Raw genomic sequence first — 18,856 nt, forward strand, 5'->3', positions numbered from 1 at the left:
GGGGGGAGCAAAGACTTTCGCCCCCCGCCCGCCTTCAGAAGGTGTTCCCTCCCCCCCGCCCGGCTTCGGAGCACCGTTCCGAAGCCGGGCGGCGGCGGGAGGTGTTCCCTCCCCCCCGCCCGGCTTCGGAGCACCGTTCCGAAGCCGGGCGGCGGCGGGAGGTGTTCCCTCCCCCCCGCCCGGCTTCGGAGCACCGTTCCAAAGCCGGGCGGCGGCGGGAGGTGTTCCCTCCCCCCCGCCCGGCTTCGGAGCACCGTTCCGAAGCCGGGCGGCGGCGGGAGGTGTTCCCGCCCCGCCGCCCGGCTTCGGAGGAGCCTTCCGAAGCCCGGCGGCGGCGGGAGGTGTTCCCGCCCCGCCGCCCGGCTTCGGAGGAGCCTTCCGAAGCCCGGCGGCGGCGGGAGGAGGTGTCCCCGCCCCGCCGCCAGGCTTCGGAGGAGGTCCGAGGACAGTGGGGAAGACCCGCTGCGCTTCCCCGCTGTCCCTGAGATTTCCCTATGGGCTGTCGTCTTGCGAAGCAAGCCCATAGGGAAATTCGTTTTGCGAAGCGCCTCCAAAACGGAAAACTCTTTCGTCTAGCGGGTTTTCCGTCTTGCGAGGCGTTCGTCTTGCGGGGTACCACTGTAGTAGATTTCAGAACTCTGCTATGGATAAATTTACAGATACTTGCCAGTTGCCAGCACATATTTTAATCTAATGAGGAAAGTGGGGCTGCTTCTTTCACTCACACTGGAAGCACTGGTTGCGGGGGGGGGGGGGCAGAAGCAGTAAATTCTTAATATTTTACAAGTAGCTCCAAAGTGCAGTGTAATGTTAGAGATCAGATTTTGGTTTCGGCTGGCTACCTAAGCAGGCCAAAATGTGTGGGCCTCCAATAATACATGGCAATCATCTTTTGAAATTGAAGAATTTTCAAAGGTTGGTTGTGGTATGTGATAGAGATCTGTCAATTCAAAAGGAAAACACCAAAAGTTCCACTGAGCTTGCCCAAGCTATTGGACCCCACCTAAAGTACACTTTGGGCACCCCAGCAAACCAATTTAGTCAGAGCACTGCCTACATTATTTTTTTCTGTGCATTTGATCAACATGCACATATTTTCCAAGCAGGGGATTAAAATACGGTACTTTTAAAAGGCACCATTGCTATAGCACTGTAGGGGAGACTCTGAAGAACTACATTTTATGAAGATTAATTTAGGCTCATTTTTGAATAAAGCAAGTTAAGAAGTTTCCCTTTGGGATTCTCAGCAAATTGCAGTCTGATCTCTCTCTGCATTATGATCTCTCTCTACATTATGCTTCTAAACTCAAACATCTGAAATTTAACAAACTATAAACATGGTATTCAAGGGCTTCAATTGGTTCATATACTTGTCCCACTGTTGTATTTATTTAGAATACAATATCACAAAGTTTTTTTTCCTTTTTTAAAGCAAAACACAACTCTTACCTATTTGTTCCATCCAGATTTGATTTGTGAATGAAGTTCAGTTTAGCATCTGCCCAATAGAGCTTCTGTTCTTCATAATCCAAGGTCAATCCATTTGGCCAATAAATATCTGCGTTGATTATAACTGAGCGGCTTGAGCCATCCATCCCAGCACGTTCTATCTTTGGCACTTCTCCCCAGTCTGTCCAGTACATGAACCTATTGTTTTTTAAAGGGAAATCAGATATTATGCACATTTTCCCCATACCCTTCAAGACCTTCTTCCAATCAATGGGAGGAACAAATAATAATCAATACTCGGATTATGTGAATTCTCTTTCACCCTGAGCTATATATTATAGACATTTTAATTAAGCTTTTATACCACTTTTCTGCCAAACAGTACTCAAACCAACTTTGCACAGTAGCAGATAATATATGGTCACATGAAAAATAAAACTGTGGAAAAATTATTAGGTAGTAATAGACTGAAAATAATGGCAACATTAAACATTAAAACATAAAAATCAACACATTTTCAGAACCACTGTCAAGTGAATGGGCCTTTCAGGTGCAACTGGGACGGCAAGGTTATAATATGGACAACACTGCTGAAAGTCTCTATCATCTTTTCATCCACTAATACCACCGAACTTGGGTGGCCCTATGCAGCTCTGGCCCACCCATAAGGTAGGGTGAGGCAGCTGCCTCAAGCGACAGAACCACAAGATGCAGCGCCCTGGCAGATGTCCCGCCCACCCCGCCGTTGCCAGCTTCCACTGAAATCTTCCGAGATCTTGTGCACTCCACAAGATTGTGCAGAAACTTGCCAGAACCCACCATCCTGGTCTCCACTTCATGGGCACTCCCACACCATCCAGGGAGGCTTTGGCAGCAGACAGCAGAATGACAAGGAGGCAAAATAGGATGCGCCAAACATGGTCCTATGAATATGAAAGTAAGGTAGTGGTTTCTGCATACTTGCTACCTGCTAGGTATTCAGAAGTATAGTTATAAATTTTAAGAAAGAAACAGGCAACTATGCTCTTGGTCTTAGTGGCTGGAGTGCTGAGAGCAAACAAATATCTTAGCAACAACATTTTCCTGTATATTTCCAGGACTAAAAAGGGTGAGACTCGGAGGTTTGCTTTTTTCTTTTTAAAATAAAAGCTGAAGGTTCCTGAAAAACATTTTGCCACAGCCCCTCCCATGATTGGAATTAAGATTAGAAAATTGATTCTACAGTTTGTTAAAATTCACTATGTCTTCCAACATCAGGAACACTAAGAAAGTGCTTTTTCATATACCTCAGTGGGGCCTTTTCAGGCTTCATATGCCAGACATAAACGGCACAAAGTCTTCTCCACACTTAGGCTATTAGAAACATGCACCGCATCACACGGTGCAAATCATTCTAGCTTGAACAATATCCTAGACAGCAGTGCAAAACAACAATGAGTCATCACTGTATGTTCTACCTTCTATTTATTAATATTCCGCCTTTTCTTAATGAGAAAATGGCAGTCTCTTGGAAATACAGCTAATCTCTTCAGGCATTATATTCTATATATTTTAAAGATACACTTTAAAATGCAATCAATGTGGGATACACACAGCAAATGAATTTGCATTTATTTGTATCATACATATACATTTCTCAAAGTGCATTGAGTTCCTTCCACTCCCCATTAAGTGGGAAGCTCTGGAAAGGTTCTGGAACAATGAAGGAATATAACAGGTAGCAAAATAAATGATGTGGCTTTTATGTAAGGAAAGAGCAAGGGATCCTGTTCATTGACAGCTATCACTAAGCAGCCATCAATTTTTCAATATTAAATGCACACGGCATCCAAGTTGAAAACACATGTACTGTGGTACCTCTAGTTGCGTTCCGCTCATTACGGACTTTCAGCTTACGAACGCGGCAAACCCAGAAGTGTTTACTTCCGGGTTCGCCACACACACATGTGCAGAAGTGATCTGTGTGCTTCATGCATGCGCAAAAGTGCTCGATCGCACCGCGCACATGCGCGGAAGAAGCGCTCTAGTTGTGGACCTTTTGGGGTGCGAACGGCACCCTGAAACGGATTAACTCCGCAACTAGAGGTACCACTGTACAATGCAAGCAATTATCACATGTAGCCAATGCTCTTCATGTAAGTCAGGGGTGTCCAACTGGTCAACTGCGATAGACTGGTCGATCCTCGGGAGGTTTGGGTTTGCGTGGGAAAAAGAGGATCCAGCCCTGCCCTCCATTTGTGCATGATTGCTAGAACGGAAGACAGAGTTTTCCCTGTGAGGCTGCTTGTTTCCTCTGATCGATCTTTCGGTGAGTGACTTTTTCCTCATCTCCCTAAAGAACCCCCAAAGAGCTCAACAACTTTGCCTTTCCTCCCTAAAAAAAAAAGCTCAATGCCAGTTTTTTATTCTCTGAGTAGATCACAGTCTCTTGGGAGTTGGACGTCCCTGATGACGTCACTCACCAGCTTTCTCAGTAAGAATGAACACCACCTACTTATGCATACAAAATAAAATAATAATAATAATAATAATAAATTTTATTTATATCCCGCCCTCCCCAGCCGAAGCCGGGCTCAGGGCGGCTAACAACACTAAAATAGTGCAACATTATAAAAACATTATAATAATTAATTAAAATCAAAATTGATGGCAACAAAAATAGGAGTTCAGAGATATGACAAATAGGAAATAAAAACCCACAGCTCCTATTATTTATCACACAAGTGGTTTCATTTGCAAGACCCATTTAAATAAGGGAAATAAGGGAAATCTTTATCAAGCTAGGACTAGAGGAAGGGTAATAAATAAGTGTTCCTTCAATCTTATAAAACAAACAGGGTCAAGAGAAGTTTTGTGTTTCTTTTATTGAAAGAGGAAAGGGCATACAATTAAATTCTATTGATCTGCTATTTTTAAAAATAATTTTATGTTTTTAAACATCTCCAAAAATAAACCTTGAAAATTTTGTTTCCTGCTATTTTAAGTTTACATCTAGTTTTTTTAAAAAAAAGATTCACACAAACACTTCATTGCAAGATGTCAATTTTCATTTATATCATGTCAACATAACGAACTTGACTCAAAGAGTGGGGAGGGGGGAGATGCAAATGACTTTCAGCTGTTAGCATGTAATGGAGACAAAATTATGTATTCAACTTATAAATGAGTTATAAGTAACATATATATGTTACACCAGTGTTGAAATATCTGCACTGGCTGTCTATTAGCTCCCAAGGGATGTTGAAGGTTTTGCTGTAATTTAAAGCCCTGCACAACTTGCAGACCACTGCCCCAGGTACAGGCAAAGCGAAGGAGACCCTGCTGCTCATTCTACAACATAGAATCATAGAATTGTAGAGTTGCAAGGGACCCCGAGGGTCATCAAGTCCAACCCGCTGTGATACAGGAATCTCAACTAAATTATACAATAGAATAATAAAATTGTGAATTGTCACTTGGTGACAGCGCAGGAATAAGCCCTTCTTGGCAGCAGTACCCACCTTTTGGAATGCCCTACCTCAGTTAATTCCTGCAGCTAGGACAGTAATGATAGCTGTTTAAAACTTAAGCGGTTACCCAAGCTTTAATGGACTTTTTATTCTTTTGTACACTTGTCAGTTTTGTTTGTGATATATAGTTGCGTTTTTCTCCATTTTAAGGTACTTTTATTGAATGTTGTTTGCAGGCTTATTGTTCTTGCATTTAAAACAAGGAAATTTTTATTACTGTGAATTTCAGTTTACAGATGGGGGAACGACATTCCTGATTGGGATGACTCTCCTCTACTGGAGACAGGCAGGGTCTTCAAGGAGACTTCCAGTTTGCTGCATAATGGTGTCGGGGCGCGAGTTTGCTCCTCAGAGAAGGACCCAAACGTTGGAAGGGGTTTAGGAGGAAACGCGAAGGCGCTGCGTATCCCCAAAAAGCTCAAGAGGGAGTCTTGAGCCCGGAGAAGATTCGGTGGCACCTTTTAAGCAGCTCCCCGGTCTCTTTGCCACTTCACAAGGAACGGGGCGGAATAAAACTCCAGCGCAAGAAACATCTATTGCCCCATGGCGAGAAACTCTGAGCATCAAGTGGTAAATTTTCCACTTATTAACAAACGAAATTCTTACCTGATCAGTGTAAAATTTGACAGACTTTAATCTGACAACACAATGGGAGGAAAAAAGGAGGTCCCCCCAATGTGGTCTAAGCACTCACTGCAAGGAAAAATTATACAGGAGAAGAAATGTAAAGGACTGAGATTGAATTTATCAGATGTCAAAGGATCGCTAAGAAGAGGAGTTTAAGTGAACATTTAAATGGATATTGAAACTAAGTTCTTGTTGAGGCAAGAAGAGGAGTAAAAACCTCCATATTCTTAAGGGGGTGAGTGACTGAGAACCCTTCTATTCCCATTCCAAATGTGGAGAGAATCAGTTTAAGGGGGGGGCACAGACAAACATGACGGTACCTTTATAATAAACAAAAAGGCCCATCAGTAAATAAATGGATTCAGGACATGCCAGCTTTGGCAGCAGATAAAAATTACAAAAAAGCAGAGTTGCCATACAACCAGGAATTCCTGGACGTGTCTTCTCTTGGGGGTCCTACATGCCCATTGTGTGTGTGTGTGTGTGTTACATTTTAAAGCAACTGTCCTGGATCTTTATATATGTGTGTGCGTGTGTGTGTGCGCGCACATGCGCGCACACGTGACCTGCGCTCTGGTTCAGGTTCTGGACAACCTGGGCTCTGGCGTGGGCAGCCCGGGCTCTAGTTCAGGCTCTGGATCAGCTACAGCAGAGGGACTATTGGACGATTGCCCTAAAAAAGTGCTGCGACTTTTTGAGTCCAGATTTTGACCTCTTAACATATGGCAACCCTAAAAAAGGGACAAATTCACAGCAATATGGCAAGAATTCACTGATATCTATGTAGACTCTTGTGAAAATGAAGGTGCCTTCTATAAGAAGATATTCAGGTGCACCTCCCCTTTTTTTTTTGTTCTGTCTTCTTTCTGGTTCTATTATAACTGAACAACACAAGGTGGGCCTAAAATATTATTTCTCTTCAAAGCCAAAAAGCCATTTCTCACATTACCTCTTCTTATAAAAATCTGTTTAAATCCATCTAATGACTGTGTAATGAAGGGAAGGGTTCAAGTGATCTCACGATTGATGAATACAAAGCGTTGCTTGTCTTGTTGTACCCTTGTTTATAAAGGTTCATTGCTCCAGTTGCATTTTAAACTGTACGATAAAAATAAATCTTATTATGTAATATGTATCTGTACAATATACAAATCTTTCTCAAAATTCATTTAAAGTGATTTAGTTCATCGTTTGTTTTGATTCATCTGGGCTTTACTCCAACCGCCTCACTCTAGACTTTTTAGATCTCCAGAGTAGAAACTAATCTAGTTAACAGCTGTCATTTCTCTACCTTTAAGATTTATTCACAGGAGTTACTATATATCTACAAGACAAAAATATCTGTGAAACAACCAACAAGAAGAAATTGGGTTTAACGCAATATCTATTTTGTCACCTTGACTTGTAGTTGAAGAGGACATTAAACATATGCAAAAGCAGATTGCCCCCTATTTAAAAGCATATTCTTCATTTTGGATCATACCAGGTTGTGGTCACTGTAAGAAAAGAAAGTACAGTGGTACCTCGGGTTAAGAACTTCATTCGTTCTGGAGGTCCGTTCTTAACCTGAAACTGTTCTTAACCTGAAGCACCACTTTAGCTAATGGGGCCTCCCGCTGCCGCCGCGCCATTGCTGCGCAATTTCTGTTCTCATCCTGAAGCAAAGTTTTTAACCCGAGGTACTATTTCTGGTTTAGCGGAGTCTGTAACCTGAAGCATCTGTAACCTGAAGCGTCTGTAACCTGAGGTACCACTGTAAATATACAAAGAGAGTGACTGTGCTTGAGGCAGTAAAACGAATAGAAGATTAGGATAGGCCAGCAAGAGATGAGGATACACCAAAACCCACAGGCTTAAAACTATTGAGCAACATGTTTATATATCACTGCTATATGTATGTTCACCAATGGTGTAAGATTTCTTAATGTAACACATGACTTTCAATAGCAGGCTGAGAGAAGTGATCTGGGAGATATTAAAAAGTCATCTGGAAAGAAAAATAATAATAAAAGGGAAGGGAACCAAATGCATGCCAATAATTGTGTGCATCCCCTGCATAACTCCTTATGAGACATGCTAAGCAGCCAATCTTGTCAGAACCTTCAGACTATGAACATTCATTTCAACTTCAAAAGGGAATGTCAGAGGAAAGAGAACTTGCTTAAATGAGAACCATATTATGAGTTCCAACTTCCCATCCTGTTCCATTGCCAAGAAGCAACAACACAAATGCCATTTGCCATTCCCATTGAAGACTGCAGCAGAATATTAGTAATAGATCAGCAAAATTAGTATAGCAATGCATCTTAAATTAATTCTATATAGTGGGGAAATATGAGATGTCACTGCTAATGAGAGCAACTAATGTGAATTTACCACAAAGGTTTGTCAAAGGAGGAATATTGCTTGTGATGAAGAATGGGTTAGAAATGTTTCTTTAAAAATAAAGCAAACATATGATGCTGATTTCAGTCAGTCAGATAATTGATTCATCTAGCCTAGTACTGGCTACTCCCGCCTTTGCTAACCTCATTCCATCCAGATGTTTCGGACTGCAACTTCTGCTCATGCTGCCTGGGACTGATGGGAATTATAGTCTGAACTGGCCTACTCCTTTTATCATGGAGTGTTCCAAGTTGTCAGGGAAAGATTCTTCCCCAGATCTGATACCCAAGATCCTTTAACTAGAGATGCAAAAGACTGAATCAGCAACTTACAGTATGCAAAGCATTTGCTCTATCACAATTCTATTCAGACTAATAGAAACAGATTCATCCCCAGTCCAAGTGTCTAGTGTCTTTAGAAACAATATATAACTGTAAAAAGAAGAAACATATTACAGTGGTACCTCGCAAGACGAATGCCTCGCAAGACAAAAAACTCGCTAGATGAAAGGGTTTTGGTTTTTTTTAGCTGCTTCGCAAGACAATTTTCCCTATGGGCTTGCTTCGCAAGACGGAAACGTCTTGCAAGTTTGTTTCCTTTTTCTTAACACCGTTAATACAGTTGCGACTTGACTTCGAGGAGCAACTCATAGAACGCGGTGTGGTAGCCTTTTTTGAGGTTTTTAAAGACTTTGGTGATTTTTGAAGCTTTTCCAAAACTTTTCCAACACCGTGCTTCGCAAGACGAAAAAAATCGCAAGACAACAAAACTCGCGGAACGAATTAATTTCGTCTTGCGAGGCACCACTGTACAAGGAACTATTTACACATCACACTGTTAATTACCAACCAAGAAGAGCCCTGGCAAAGAGGGAAAACTGGAATTCCCCAGAGTGCTCAAATTCCTATGGATCAACAGTGCAAGATGAGAAAGGGATCAGAGAGGAGAATGAAAGGTGACAGTCCAGGTTCATCCAGACACGGGTCTCCCACCAATGTCTGAAGTTGCACTGCTAGTCTATGCAAACTCTCCTGCTCTTTGTTGCAAATAAACAAATCAATAAATTGAATAAAAATGGAAATTGCAGAATGCACAAAAAGTATACATTTCCTACAAAAAGAGACACAAAACGTTTGATTCCTAAGTATGCTAACAACCTAATAGTTTGGTTCCAGGTGGTGCCTAGGAAGTTAGAATTATTTTCCCAACCCTGATTAATAGGGCTAGGCAATGTATCAATACATTGTCCAACACCGGTTTGTAGACCACATTGTGAGAAGAGTTTGAAAACAATTATGTGAAGCACAACCTTCAAAACTCCATGGCAGTGGTGCCAGCTCCGGAGACCCTGGAGGCCCAGGCACCCACAAAACGTTTGCTTTGAGTGCCCAGCTCTGACCCCCCGCCTTGTCACCACCTTACCTCTGGCACTCCGGCACAAGTTCTAAAATATGCACACTAGAAAACAAATATATGTACTGCTTACAAAAGTATAGGAGAATAACATTGTTTGTCTCATTTTGAAGACCAGCAAAAGTAAACAGTTCAGTCTAATGAGGTTAGGTATTCAGTAATTGAATAGCCATGACAGAAAAAGCCAGTACCCTGAATAGCTTCACTTACTGATTGCTAAGCTTCAGGAGAAAGGGTAAAATAGACAATACCATTCAAAAGTCAACCCACAGAACAGAAACGCACAACTTGGCAGTACAGTGGTACCTTGGGTTATGAACTTAATTCATTCCGGAGGTCCATTCTTAACCTGAATCCGTTCTTAACCTGAGGTACCATTTTAGCTAATGGGGCCTCCCGCTGCCGCTGCATGATTTCTGTTCTCATCCTGGGGCAAAGTTCTTAATCCGAGGCACTACTGCTGGGTTAATAGAGTTTGTAACCCAAAGTGTTTGTAACCCAAGGTGTTTATAACCCAAGGTACCACTGTAGGTAGGGGCAAAAATTAAAATAGGCTAAACTTCTTTGGACCGAAGTTAGGTTTTTAGCAACTCACTTTCCAAGTAAAGGTATAATTAATGATTAAACTATTTTGCCAATAACTGAATTCATTTGCCTTCTGATTAAACTGATCGTTAAAGTTATTGGATATATCAGCTACTCTTCGCTGCACTGTCATACAGGACAAACTTAATTCTCAAAAACACTTTTTGATCGGGACATAATCCAGAAAGTGTAGTCAGCAAACACTTCTTTATGAAGTCATCTTCAGTAAAAGACTTCCCAGCAGCAGCAATTTTTAAAAAAATCTGAAAACTAACCTTAGTAGCCGCCTCATTTTCTGTCTTTGCTTTCTTGAAAAACCATTGTTCCCGACTGAGAGTTTTCAACAAACTGGACGCTTTAATCTGTTTTTCATTGTTATGATTTGATCATCCGTTTCTTTTTATCACCCATTTTACAAGGTCATCCCAAAAACTTTAATGTTCAAACCAAAAAATCTCCGCAGCAACTGCTCACATACAAGGGCGCCAGACCCTCATGTAACTTAGAGGGGGCTGTGCAGAGACTGAGGGAAAGAAGCCTTCATGTTGTTGCTGCTCATCGCATAGTGGGCGTCAGCTGCGTTGGCACATGGCTGCACTCACTTTGTCCCTATTCAATGCCAGCTCAATATGTTATGTCACTGCTTCAGCAGGTACTGCAGTCGCAGTTAAATATGTCTATTATATCCAACTTCTTAGAAGAACAGGCCTAACAGCACAATCCTAACCATTTCTACCAAGAAACAGATCCTACTGAAATAGATCCAGACAGATGGGATTGAGATTGCAGCCTATTTCATTATTTTTGAGCAGTACCTCTCCAATCACAAGATAACTTTTTTTGCAGGACTGCCTGTACAGACGAGCCTTCAAAAATCCTGTTACATGAAAGGTTTTGTACCACATTTACCATGGCAAACAAATGTTAATGCATTTTGCAGGCCTTCCTTTTAATATCCAGAATTTGCGACTCTCTTAAAGCATTAAAAGATTAATGTGAGCACCATCCTCCAACTGTCCCTTGATGGGCACCATGTCCTATCATGAGTGTTTTCTTGCCCCAGGCAATGGGACTCCAATATTATGAGATTCATTACAATAAAACAAGGAGAAGTCAGACTTACAAAGTGGGCTTAAATGTGTTAAATTTTTAAAATGTCATATAATCCTCCTAAATATTATTCCATGATATTTTTCCTAAATATTAGGGGTTGGGGGAAGAGAAGAGGTCACAAACCTCTCAAAAGCAGACTTCCAGCGCCTCATTATGTAAATAAGACAGGAATGCCCACAAATGGAGGAAGTAAATTAGTTGTCAAAATAAGAAAGCAACCCCCACTTCCTTGATTCCCTTCCCTCTCTCCAGAAGCAAAGCTCACTTTGCTTAAAAGCACATCCATACACACCCCTTCTCTTCTGAATTAAGGGGGTGGAGGGAGATGACCACTTGGAGGAGGTTGAGATTCACCCTCTCCTATCTAGAAGCAAGGAAGGGAAAGCAAGCTAAAATGTGTGCCTCATTAACAGCTGAGCAAAGGCAGAGGGGGCAAAGGGAGAGGTGGAGGTGGGTGGGTCAAAAATAGGTTGCTGCTGTCTTTGGAATCTGCTGGATTGCAGGACAGTTTGCTTTGTCTCCCGCCCCCCACCAAGGATAAATAAAGACACCAGACACCAGAATTTAAGGTTAAATGGGCGAATTAGGCCACAACTTTATTGAATTCAGGAATGAGAGGCATTGGCTTAGGCATTGGTCCTATCGACTATCCGGCTCCAGCCCATTTGCTGGAGACACGGGAAGGGTTAACACCAGAGGGGGGAGTCTCCTGCTGAGGCACGTCAACTAGGAGCTCCCCCGGGTCACCGCTCGGGGGCGTGCCTTAGGTCCACACCTCCATAGGCTTCGGACAGGGCCACGCCCCCCAGAGTCCTTTATCGGACCACCCTTCATTCTCTGGGGGGAGGTGATGGCGTTCCTCCCCCCCCCCCCATCCTCTAATCCCCTTCTTACCAATGCCTAACCGCCAATGCCGAGAAGTTGAGACGAGTTGCTACGAGGTAGGCGAAAAACTGAATGGCTATAAATTGCCAATTGGGAAAAATTCCTACCATGCCCCTTGTGGCGACAGACCGAAGTCCATAGCAAAGTCAGAAACCTACCTAAAGGGAGGGAGGGTGGGAAAAACGTGGGGGCTAGCCGGCAAAAGAGGGCGAGCCCCGGCCACGCCGGCCCTAAATGGGGCAGGCCACGCCCCCCAGCCACCTGATTGGCTGGCTGGGTGGACAACACGGCCGGGATTCCCCTGCTCTCGCGGGGGCTGAAACCAGCCCCCGCTCACGTGGGGTGGGCGTGAAGCCCGCAACCCCACCTCCTGGGCAGGCCGGAAGTGGCTTTGTCTCCTGCAAAGTTGGCTTATGGAGTCTCTTTAGCATATTAAAACTCCGGCATGGCTCCCCTTTATCACATATACTGCCCAACAATAAAACAACAAGAATCCACCAACAGCATACAAATCAATATGGCAGGCAAAGTCTGGCAAATAGCCTGGTCCAGAAGGACTTTCAGCCGCTATTACAAAACATTAAGAGAAACATTATCCACTCCCCTTAAAGATCTTATGAATGAAATTTTACAAGGGAGAATGACACCAACATTGTGGAAGAATTCTTACATTACTCTCTTCCCCAAACAAAATCAGGATATACTCCAACCCAAGAACTACAGTGGTGCCCCGCAAGACGAACGCCTCGCAAGACGAAAGGTTTTTTCGTTTTCGAGTTGCTTCGCAAGACGAATTTCCCTATGGGCTTGCTTCGCAAGACAAAAACGTCTTGCAAGTTTGTTTCCTTTTTCGTAAAACCGTTAATACCCAGGGTGCATTGCTGGAAGAGGTGCAGTTGCGACTTGACTTCGAGGAGCAACACATTGCATGCGGTGTGGTGGCCTTTTTGAGCTTTTTAAAGAGTTTGCTGAATTTTTGAAGCTTTTCCAAAACTTCTTTTGCAGCTGTTTGGTAAGTTAAACTTTTAAAACTTTTTTGGGGGTTTTTGGATTTTGGGTTGGGGTGTTTAGAATTCAAGGACTTGGTGTTGGGGAGAGGTTTGCAAGAATCTGGGAGCTTGTGTGGTTTTTTCCTGCATTTTTATGATTTTCTGTGACCATTGGGCCATGTCTATTTTTTTTTGAAAAAAAATTCTGGGCTTGAATTTCTGTGTGCTGGGTGGATGGGGGAACAGTTGAGGAGGGGTTTGCAAGAATCTGGGAGCTTGTGTGGTTTTTTCTGCATTTTTATGATTTTCTGTGACCATTGGGCCATGTTGGGTTTTTTTGAAAAAAATTCTGGGTTTGAATTTCTGTGTGCTGGGTGGATGGGGGAACAGTTGAGGAGGGGTTTGCAACAGTTGGGGAGGGGTTTGCAACAGTTGGGGAGGGGCTGGGGGAACAGTTGAGGTTTTTGAAGACTTTGGTGATTTTTAAAGCTTTCCCAAAACTTCTTTTGCAGCCATTTGAGGATTTTGAAGACTTTGGTGATTTGCAGCCATTTCATAAGTTAAACTTTTAAAACTTTTTTGGGGGGTTTTGGATTTTGGGTTGGGTGTTTGGAATTCAAGGACTTGGTTCTGGGTTTGAATGGCTGATTTTCTTTTTCTTTTTCTGAGTTTACGAAGGTAACAGCTGTGCTGCCATGGGACCCAAGAAGACTGCTGCTGCTGCGGAGGCCGGCGAGAGGAAGAAGGAGAAGGTGACGCTGGAAATGAAGAAGGAGATCATCTGGAAGCACGACGGTGGAATGCGTGTGACGGACCTCGCCAGGGAGTACGGCAGGAACCCATCGACCATCGGGACCATCCTGAAGATGAGGGAGAAGATCCTTGCGACTGATGCAGCCAAGGGAGTCACCAGGATCGTGAAGAACCGCCCAGCTGTTCTGGAGGAGGTCGAGAAGTTGCTGCTCATCTGGTTAGAAGAGAAGCAGCGTGCAGGAGACACAGTGACTGAGGCCGTCATTTGTGAGAAGGCCAAGGCCTTGCACGCAGACCTCATCAGGGAACAGCCAGGAACCTCAGGCGAGCCAGAAGTCTTCAAGGCAAGCAGAGGCTGGTTTGACCGGTTCAAGGCAAAATCTGGAATCCACAGCGTGGTCAGGCATGGAGAGGCTGCCAGTTCTGATGTTCCTGCGGCTGAAGACTTTGCCTTGGAGTTCCTGGAGGTTGTGAAGACGGAGGGCTACGTTCCACAGCAGGTCTTCAACTGTGACGAGACCGGGCTGTTTTGGAAGAGGATGCCCAAAAGGACTTTCATCACACAGGAGGAGGCCAAGTTGCCTGGCCACAAGCCCATGAAGGACCGCCTGACCCTGCTCTTCTGTGCCAACGCAAGCGGCGACCTGAAGATCAAGCCCCTGCTGGTGTACCACCTGGAGAACCCACGGGCCTTCAAGAAACACAAGGTCGACAAGGAGCGGCTGAGTGTCATGTGGCGATCCAACAGCAAGGCTTGGGTCACACGTGTGCTGTTTGTGGACTGGGTCAATCTTGCTTTTGGCCCTGCTGTCAAACAGTACCTGCTGGACAACGACCTGCCGCTGAAGAAGAAGAAGAAGAAGAGTTTGGATTTGATAGCCCGCCTTTCACTCCCTTTAAGGAGTCTCAAAGCGGCTAACAATCTCCTTTTCCCTTCCTCCCCCACAACAAACACTCTGTGAGGTAAGTGGGGCTGAGAGACTTCAAAGAAGTATGACTGGCCCAAGGTCACCCAGCAGCTGCATGTGGAGGAACGGAGACGCGAACCCGGTTCCCCAGATTACGAGACTACCGCTCTTAACCACTACACCACACTGGCTCTCAGAAGGCTTTGCTTCTGATGGACAATGCTCCTGCTCATCCTAAAGGCCTTGAGGTGGACTTGTTGGAGGAGTTCAGCTTCATCAACATCATGTTCCTGCCGCCTAACACCACGCCACTGCTCCAGCCGATGGATCAGCAGGTCATCGCCAATTTCAAAAAACTCTACACCAAGGAGCTTTTCAGGCGATGCTTCGAGGTGACTGATTGCACCACCATCACCCTGCGGGAATTCTGGAAGGACCACTTCAACATCGTCACCTGCTTGAAGATGATCACCACGGCCTGGAACGGGATCAGCCAGAGAAATTTGAATTGCGCTTGGCGCAGCCTGTGGCCGGACTGTGTGGCACCAAGTGACTCTGATGCACCAGAGTCAACAGTGGTGCAGGACATTGTTGCCTTGGGGAGGACCATGGGTCTGGAGGTCACAGAGGAGGACGTCAGCGAGCTGGTGGAGGAGCACGACCACGAGCTGACCACCCAGGAGCTGGTTGAACTGCAGGCAGAGGTTGCGCAGGAGCAGGCCTCGCTGGAAGAGGAGGAAGCAACTGAGGAACGGCCGTCCTCCAAAGAACTGAGGGGCATTTGCCAGAAGTGGAAGGAGGTGCAGGCTTTTGAAGACGGCACCACCCTAAAAAGCACGTGGCACATGACCAAGCGAACACTTTTGATACGACGGTCATGTCGCCTTTCAGGGAGGTGCTGAAAAGGCGGATGAAGCAGCAGACCATGGACAGGTTCTTCAGCAAGAAGCAAAGAGTGGAAGAGGAACCTTCTTCGAGTTGTCCCCCAGTCTTAGAAAATGTACTGTACACTTTGTTGATTTTTAAATGTTTTTCTGTCATGTTTAGAAACTTAATTTATTGTTCCTTCAATTTTTGAAATGCTCTTTACAGTATGTGTGACTTTAAAGAGCACTTAATAAACTCTTGTTGTACCAAATTTGGCTTTGTTTGGACTTTTTTTGACCATAGAAACGCATTAATTGAATTTCAATGCATTCCTATGGGATTTCGTGCTTCGCAAGACGAAAAAACTCGCGGAACGAATTAATTTCGTCTTGCGAGGCACCACTGTATTCCCAGATGCTGAAATGACCTTTAACAACATGTCCTGGGTCTTCCTGAGGAAAGTAATAGAGATTATAGCATTCAGAACAGCATTCTCCAACAAGATAAATGCAGTTTATACAGAGCAATGGACAAACTTAATAATAAATAGTAATGTTATGGGAAAATGTAGTATCAAGAAGGAGACAAGGCAGAGATGTCCCTGTCACCACTGTGTTTATCCTAATGTTAGAAGTATTAACTAGAGAAATATGAAAAAATGATGAAATAACAGGAATCAAGGTTGGGCAGAGAGAGTACAAAGTGAAAGCCTTTGTGAACAACGTTCACAACATCTGGGAGGGGAGAAACCCCCAAATTAATCATAAAAATCTGACAAGACATAAGAGGAAGAGGGGTTTTTGCCCTTCCTGACCTCAGACTTTATTATGAGGTAGTGTGCTTCTGCTGGATGAAAGAATGGATACCAACACTTTAGACCTAGAAGGTTTTGACCTACGCTTTGGATGGCATGCAAAGCTGCATTATGGCAAATCAAGGGTGCATAAACGTTTCCAAAACCATGTCATAGGAAGAAGTATATACATGGTTTGGCAGAGACACAAAGATCTTTTAGAGGGAAAAACCTCAAAATGGATGTCACCAACTGAGGTGATCTCAGTTGAAAAGGTTGAACATAGACGAGAAGTGGACCACTTACAAAAATCATATAGAGTTTAAAGAAGAAGGAGTTTGTTTGAAAAAAAAGAGAACAGTTTTTGGATCATACAGTAGATTGGTTTCAGTACTTTCAGATGAACAAGTTATTTAAAAGAGATAATAAGGAAAAAGGATTTGCGGAAATGAGTTCAGAATTTGAAAAACTTGTAAGAAGAAAGGATGATGAATTAATCTTGAAAATTTATAAATTTCTACTGGAGTGAGAGACCAAAGCTGCAATGGTAAAGGCAACAATGACAAAATGAACCACAGATATTGGTTACAGCATGAAATTGTCAGCATGGAGAAAAATAGGGGGGGGGGGGGAACCATGAATTTTTCTACCTGTTATCTTATTAAGGAAAACTGACAAAAGATGGTGTACAGGTGGTACTTGACACCCAGGAAATTGAGTGGAGGAAGCTCCTACAGCTAATTGGAAGCCGTACCTTGGTTTTTGAACATTTTCAGAAGTCGAATGGACTTTCGGAACGGATTCCGTTCGACAGCCAAGGTACAAGACTGTATTGGGAAATGTTCCATACACAATTTAAAAAGATTCTAAAACTCACATTTCCCAAAAAACCAAAGGCCAGACAGGGCTGGGCAATGGGCTCTTTGGGGTAGTGAATGCTTCCCTCTGTGAGGGAGTCTTCCTAGACCCATTTAAATATGTCTGTCCATGGCGCAATTCTCACGTCCACATGTAGCCCATTGCATTCTCTCCTAGGAGGCAAAGCCTCTTCCTCCACTTTGAATGAGCTGGACAGTCTTCTGCATTTCTAATCTTGCCTGTAAAATGTTTTACTTGTCTGCCTTCTACTAAAAAAAGTGTTATGAAGTGCAAAATGCAGGCAAGTAAAATGTTTGAACGCCAGCAACTTTGGAGGACATGCTAACAAGTCTGGGTGAGGAGCAGAAATTGGACTTTGCTAAATCAGTAGCTTCATCCACTTGGTAAACCTAGCTGCAAAATAGAAACTACCACATCCTTAGTACACACTCTTTTTGTGAAACAGCCAAGACACCACATACAACTTTTAGAAGTCCAACAATTATTATTTGCATCCTACATTCAGGAACCAAGGCTTGTTCTTAATGCAGCTTTAAAGCAATGAACACAAAAAAGGACAAAACTGAAATGAATACCCAACGAAGTAACATGTTAGCTTGAAAGAAAATTCCACGTACGGTAAATCTGTGGAACTTGTTTCCCGAAATGTTTATGTGACAGTACAGCTACATATGTGCAAGTAACAGATCATTTAGTCATGATTCAATGCAAAGTTCACAGAACTTGGTAAGTGTCCATACATGCAAAGTAATACACAATTCTACACAACCTTTGAGCCATTTAACAAGTTTAGCATTTCACCTGTCAAAACCACTTCAGTGTCAAAGTGACAACAAGGTGAAGACACAAAAAACTGAGTGAAGCCCCAAAAATGTTACTAATGAGCTGCTGGCAACACTTAAAATGACAATTTCAAGGAAGTTAATAAATCTTGTAGCCCACAGTAGGTTTTTATGAGTTGCAATTAATACCATATGAATAAGGGATAGTGTTGTAGTCACATAGGAATTGATGTGCAGATAGACACAGAAAACTATGTTACTTTTTTCTCCCCCCAAAAAACACGTTTTTAGCTCAGTAATTAAGATGTCTAACCAACTTATTAAAAAACATACATGGAAAGCAACTCACATCTTGACCAATGTCATGGAACATTTTCCATTTTGATTAGTCTGCCAAGGAATCCCTGTACAATGAAAAGGATTTGAGGAACTGTGCAAAAGCATGCACACATTTCATACTGGTCTGTTCGATTTCACCATGAACTGAGAGTATGCCTTAGACTAGAGTTTTCCAAACTTTTCATGTTGGTGACATACTTTTTAGACATGCATCATTTCCCAACACAGAAATTCAGTTTTACTAGCAAACTGGAGGTTAAACTAATCCCTTTCCAGCCTTCAGAGGAGCACAGGGAGCGTTCGCCTGACACACCTACACACTGCAGCCAACACACTAACATGTCGTGGCACACAGTTTGGAAAGCTCTGCCTTAGACACACAATCAACAATCCTTCATTAGTTTCTCATTATAGAAGTAGATAGCTCATTGATGCACCAGCAGACTTTAACAGAAACATGTCTCTAGGTTCATTAAAATGTAGTGGCAATCTACCTCTAAGGATTCACACCGTTCTTTGAATAGTTTAAAAATTAATTGTCTGGAGCAAGGGTAGCCAGTGTGATGCCCTCCCACTGTAA

The 18,856-nt window shown here is 43.3% G+C and overlaps 1 protein-coding gene across 3 annotated transcripts in view; it reads right to left on the reverse strand.

The window, feature by feature from the left end:
* Window positions 1-18,856, reverse strand: part of LRP6 (LDL receptor related protein 6) — a 103,243-nt gene that overhangs the window by 69,098 nt on the left and 15,289 nt on the right. For 2 of the 3 annotated variants that reach the window (XM_081005410.1, XM_081005409.1), the window contains exon 3: window positions 1,450-1,647. The exons of the other annotated variant lie outside the window; for it this stretch is intronic. In XM_081005410.1, the coding sequence (XP_080861536.1) occupies window positions 1,450-1,647 (198 nt within the window). The remainder of the gene's footprint in view (window positions 1-1,449; window positions 1,648-18,856) is intronic. 3 annotated transcript variants of the gene reach the window in all.

The sequence above is a fragment of the Podarcis pityusensis genome (genome assembly GCF_964106645.2).
Source record: "Podarcis pityusensis genome assembly, chromosome: 5".
NCBI lineage: Eukaryota > Metazoa > Chordata > Lepidosauria > Squamata > Lacertidae > Podarcis > Podarcis pityusensis.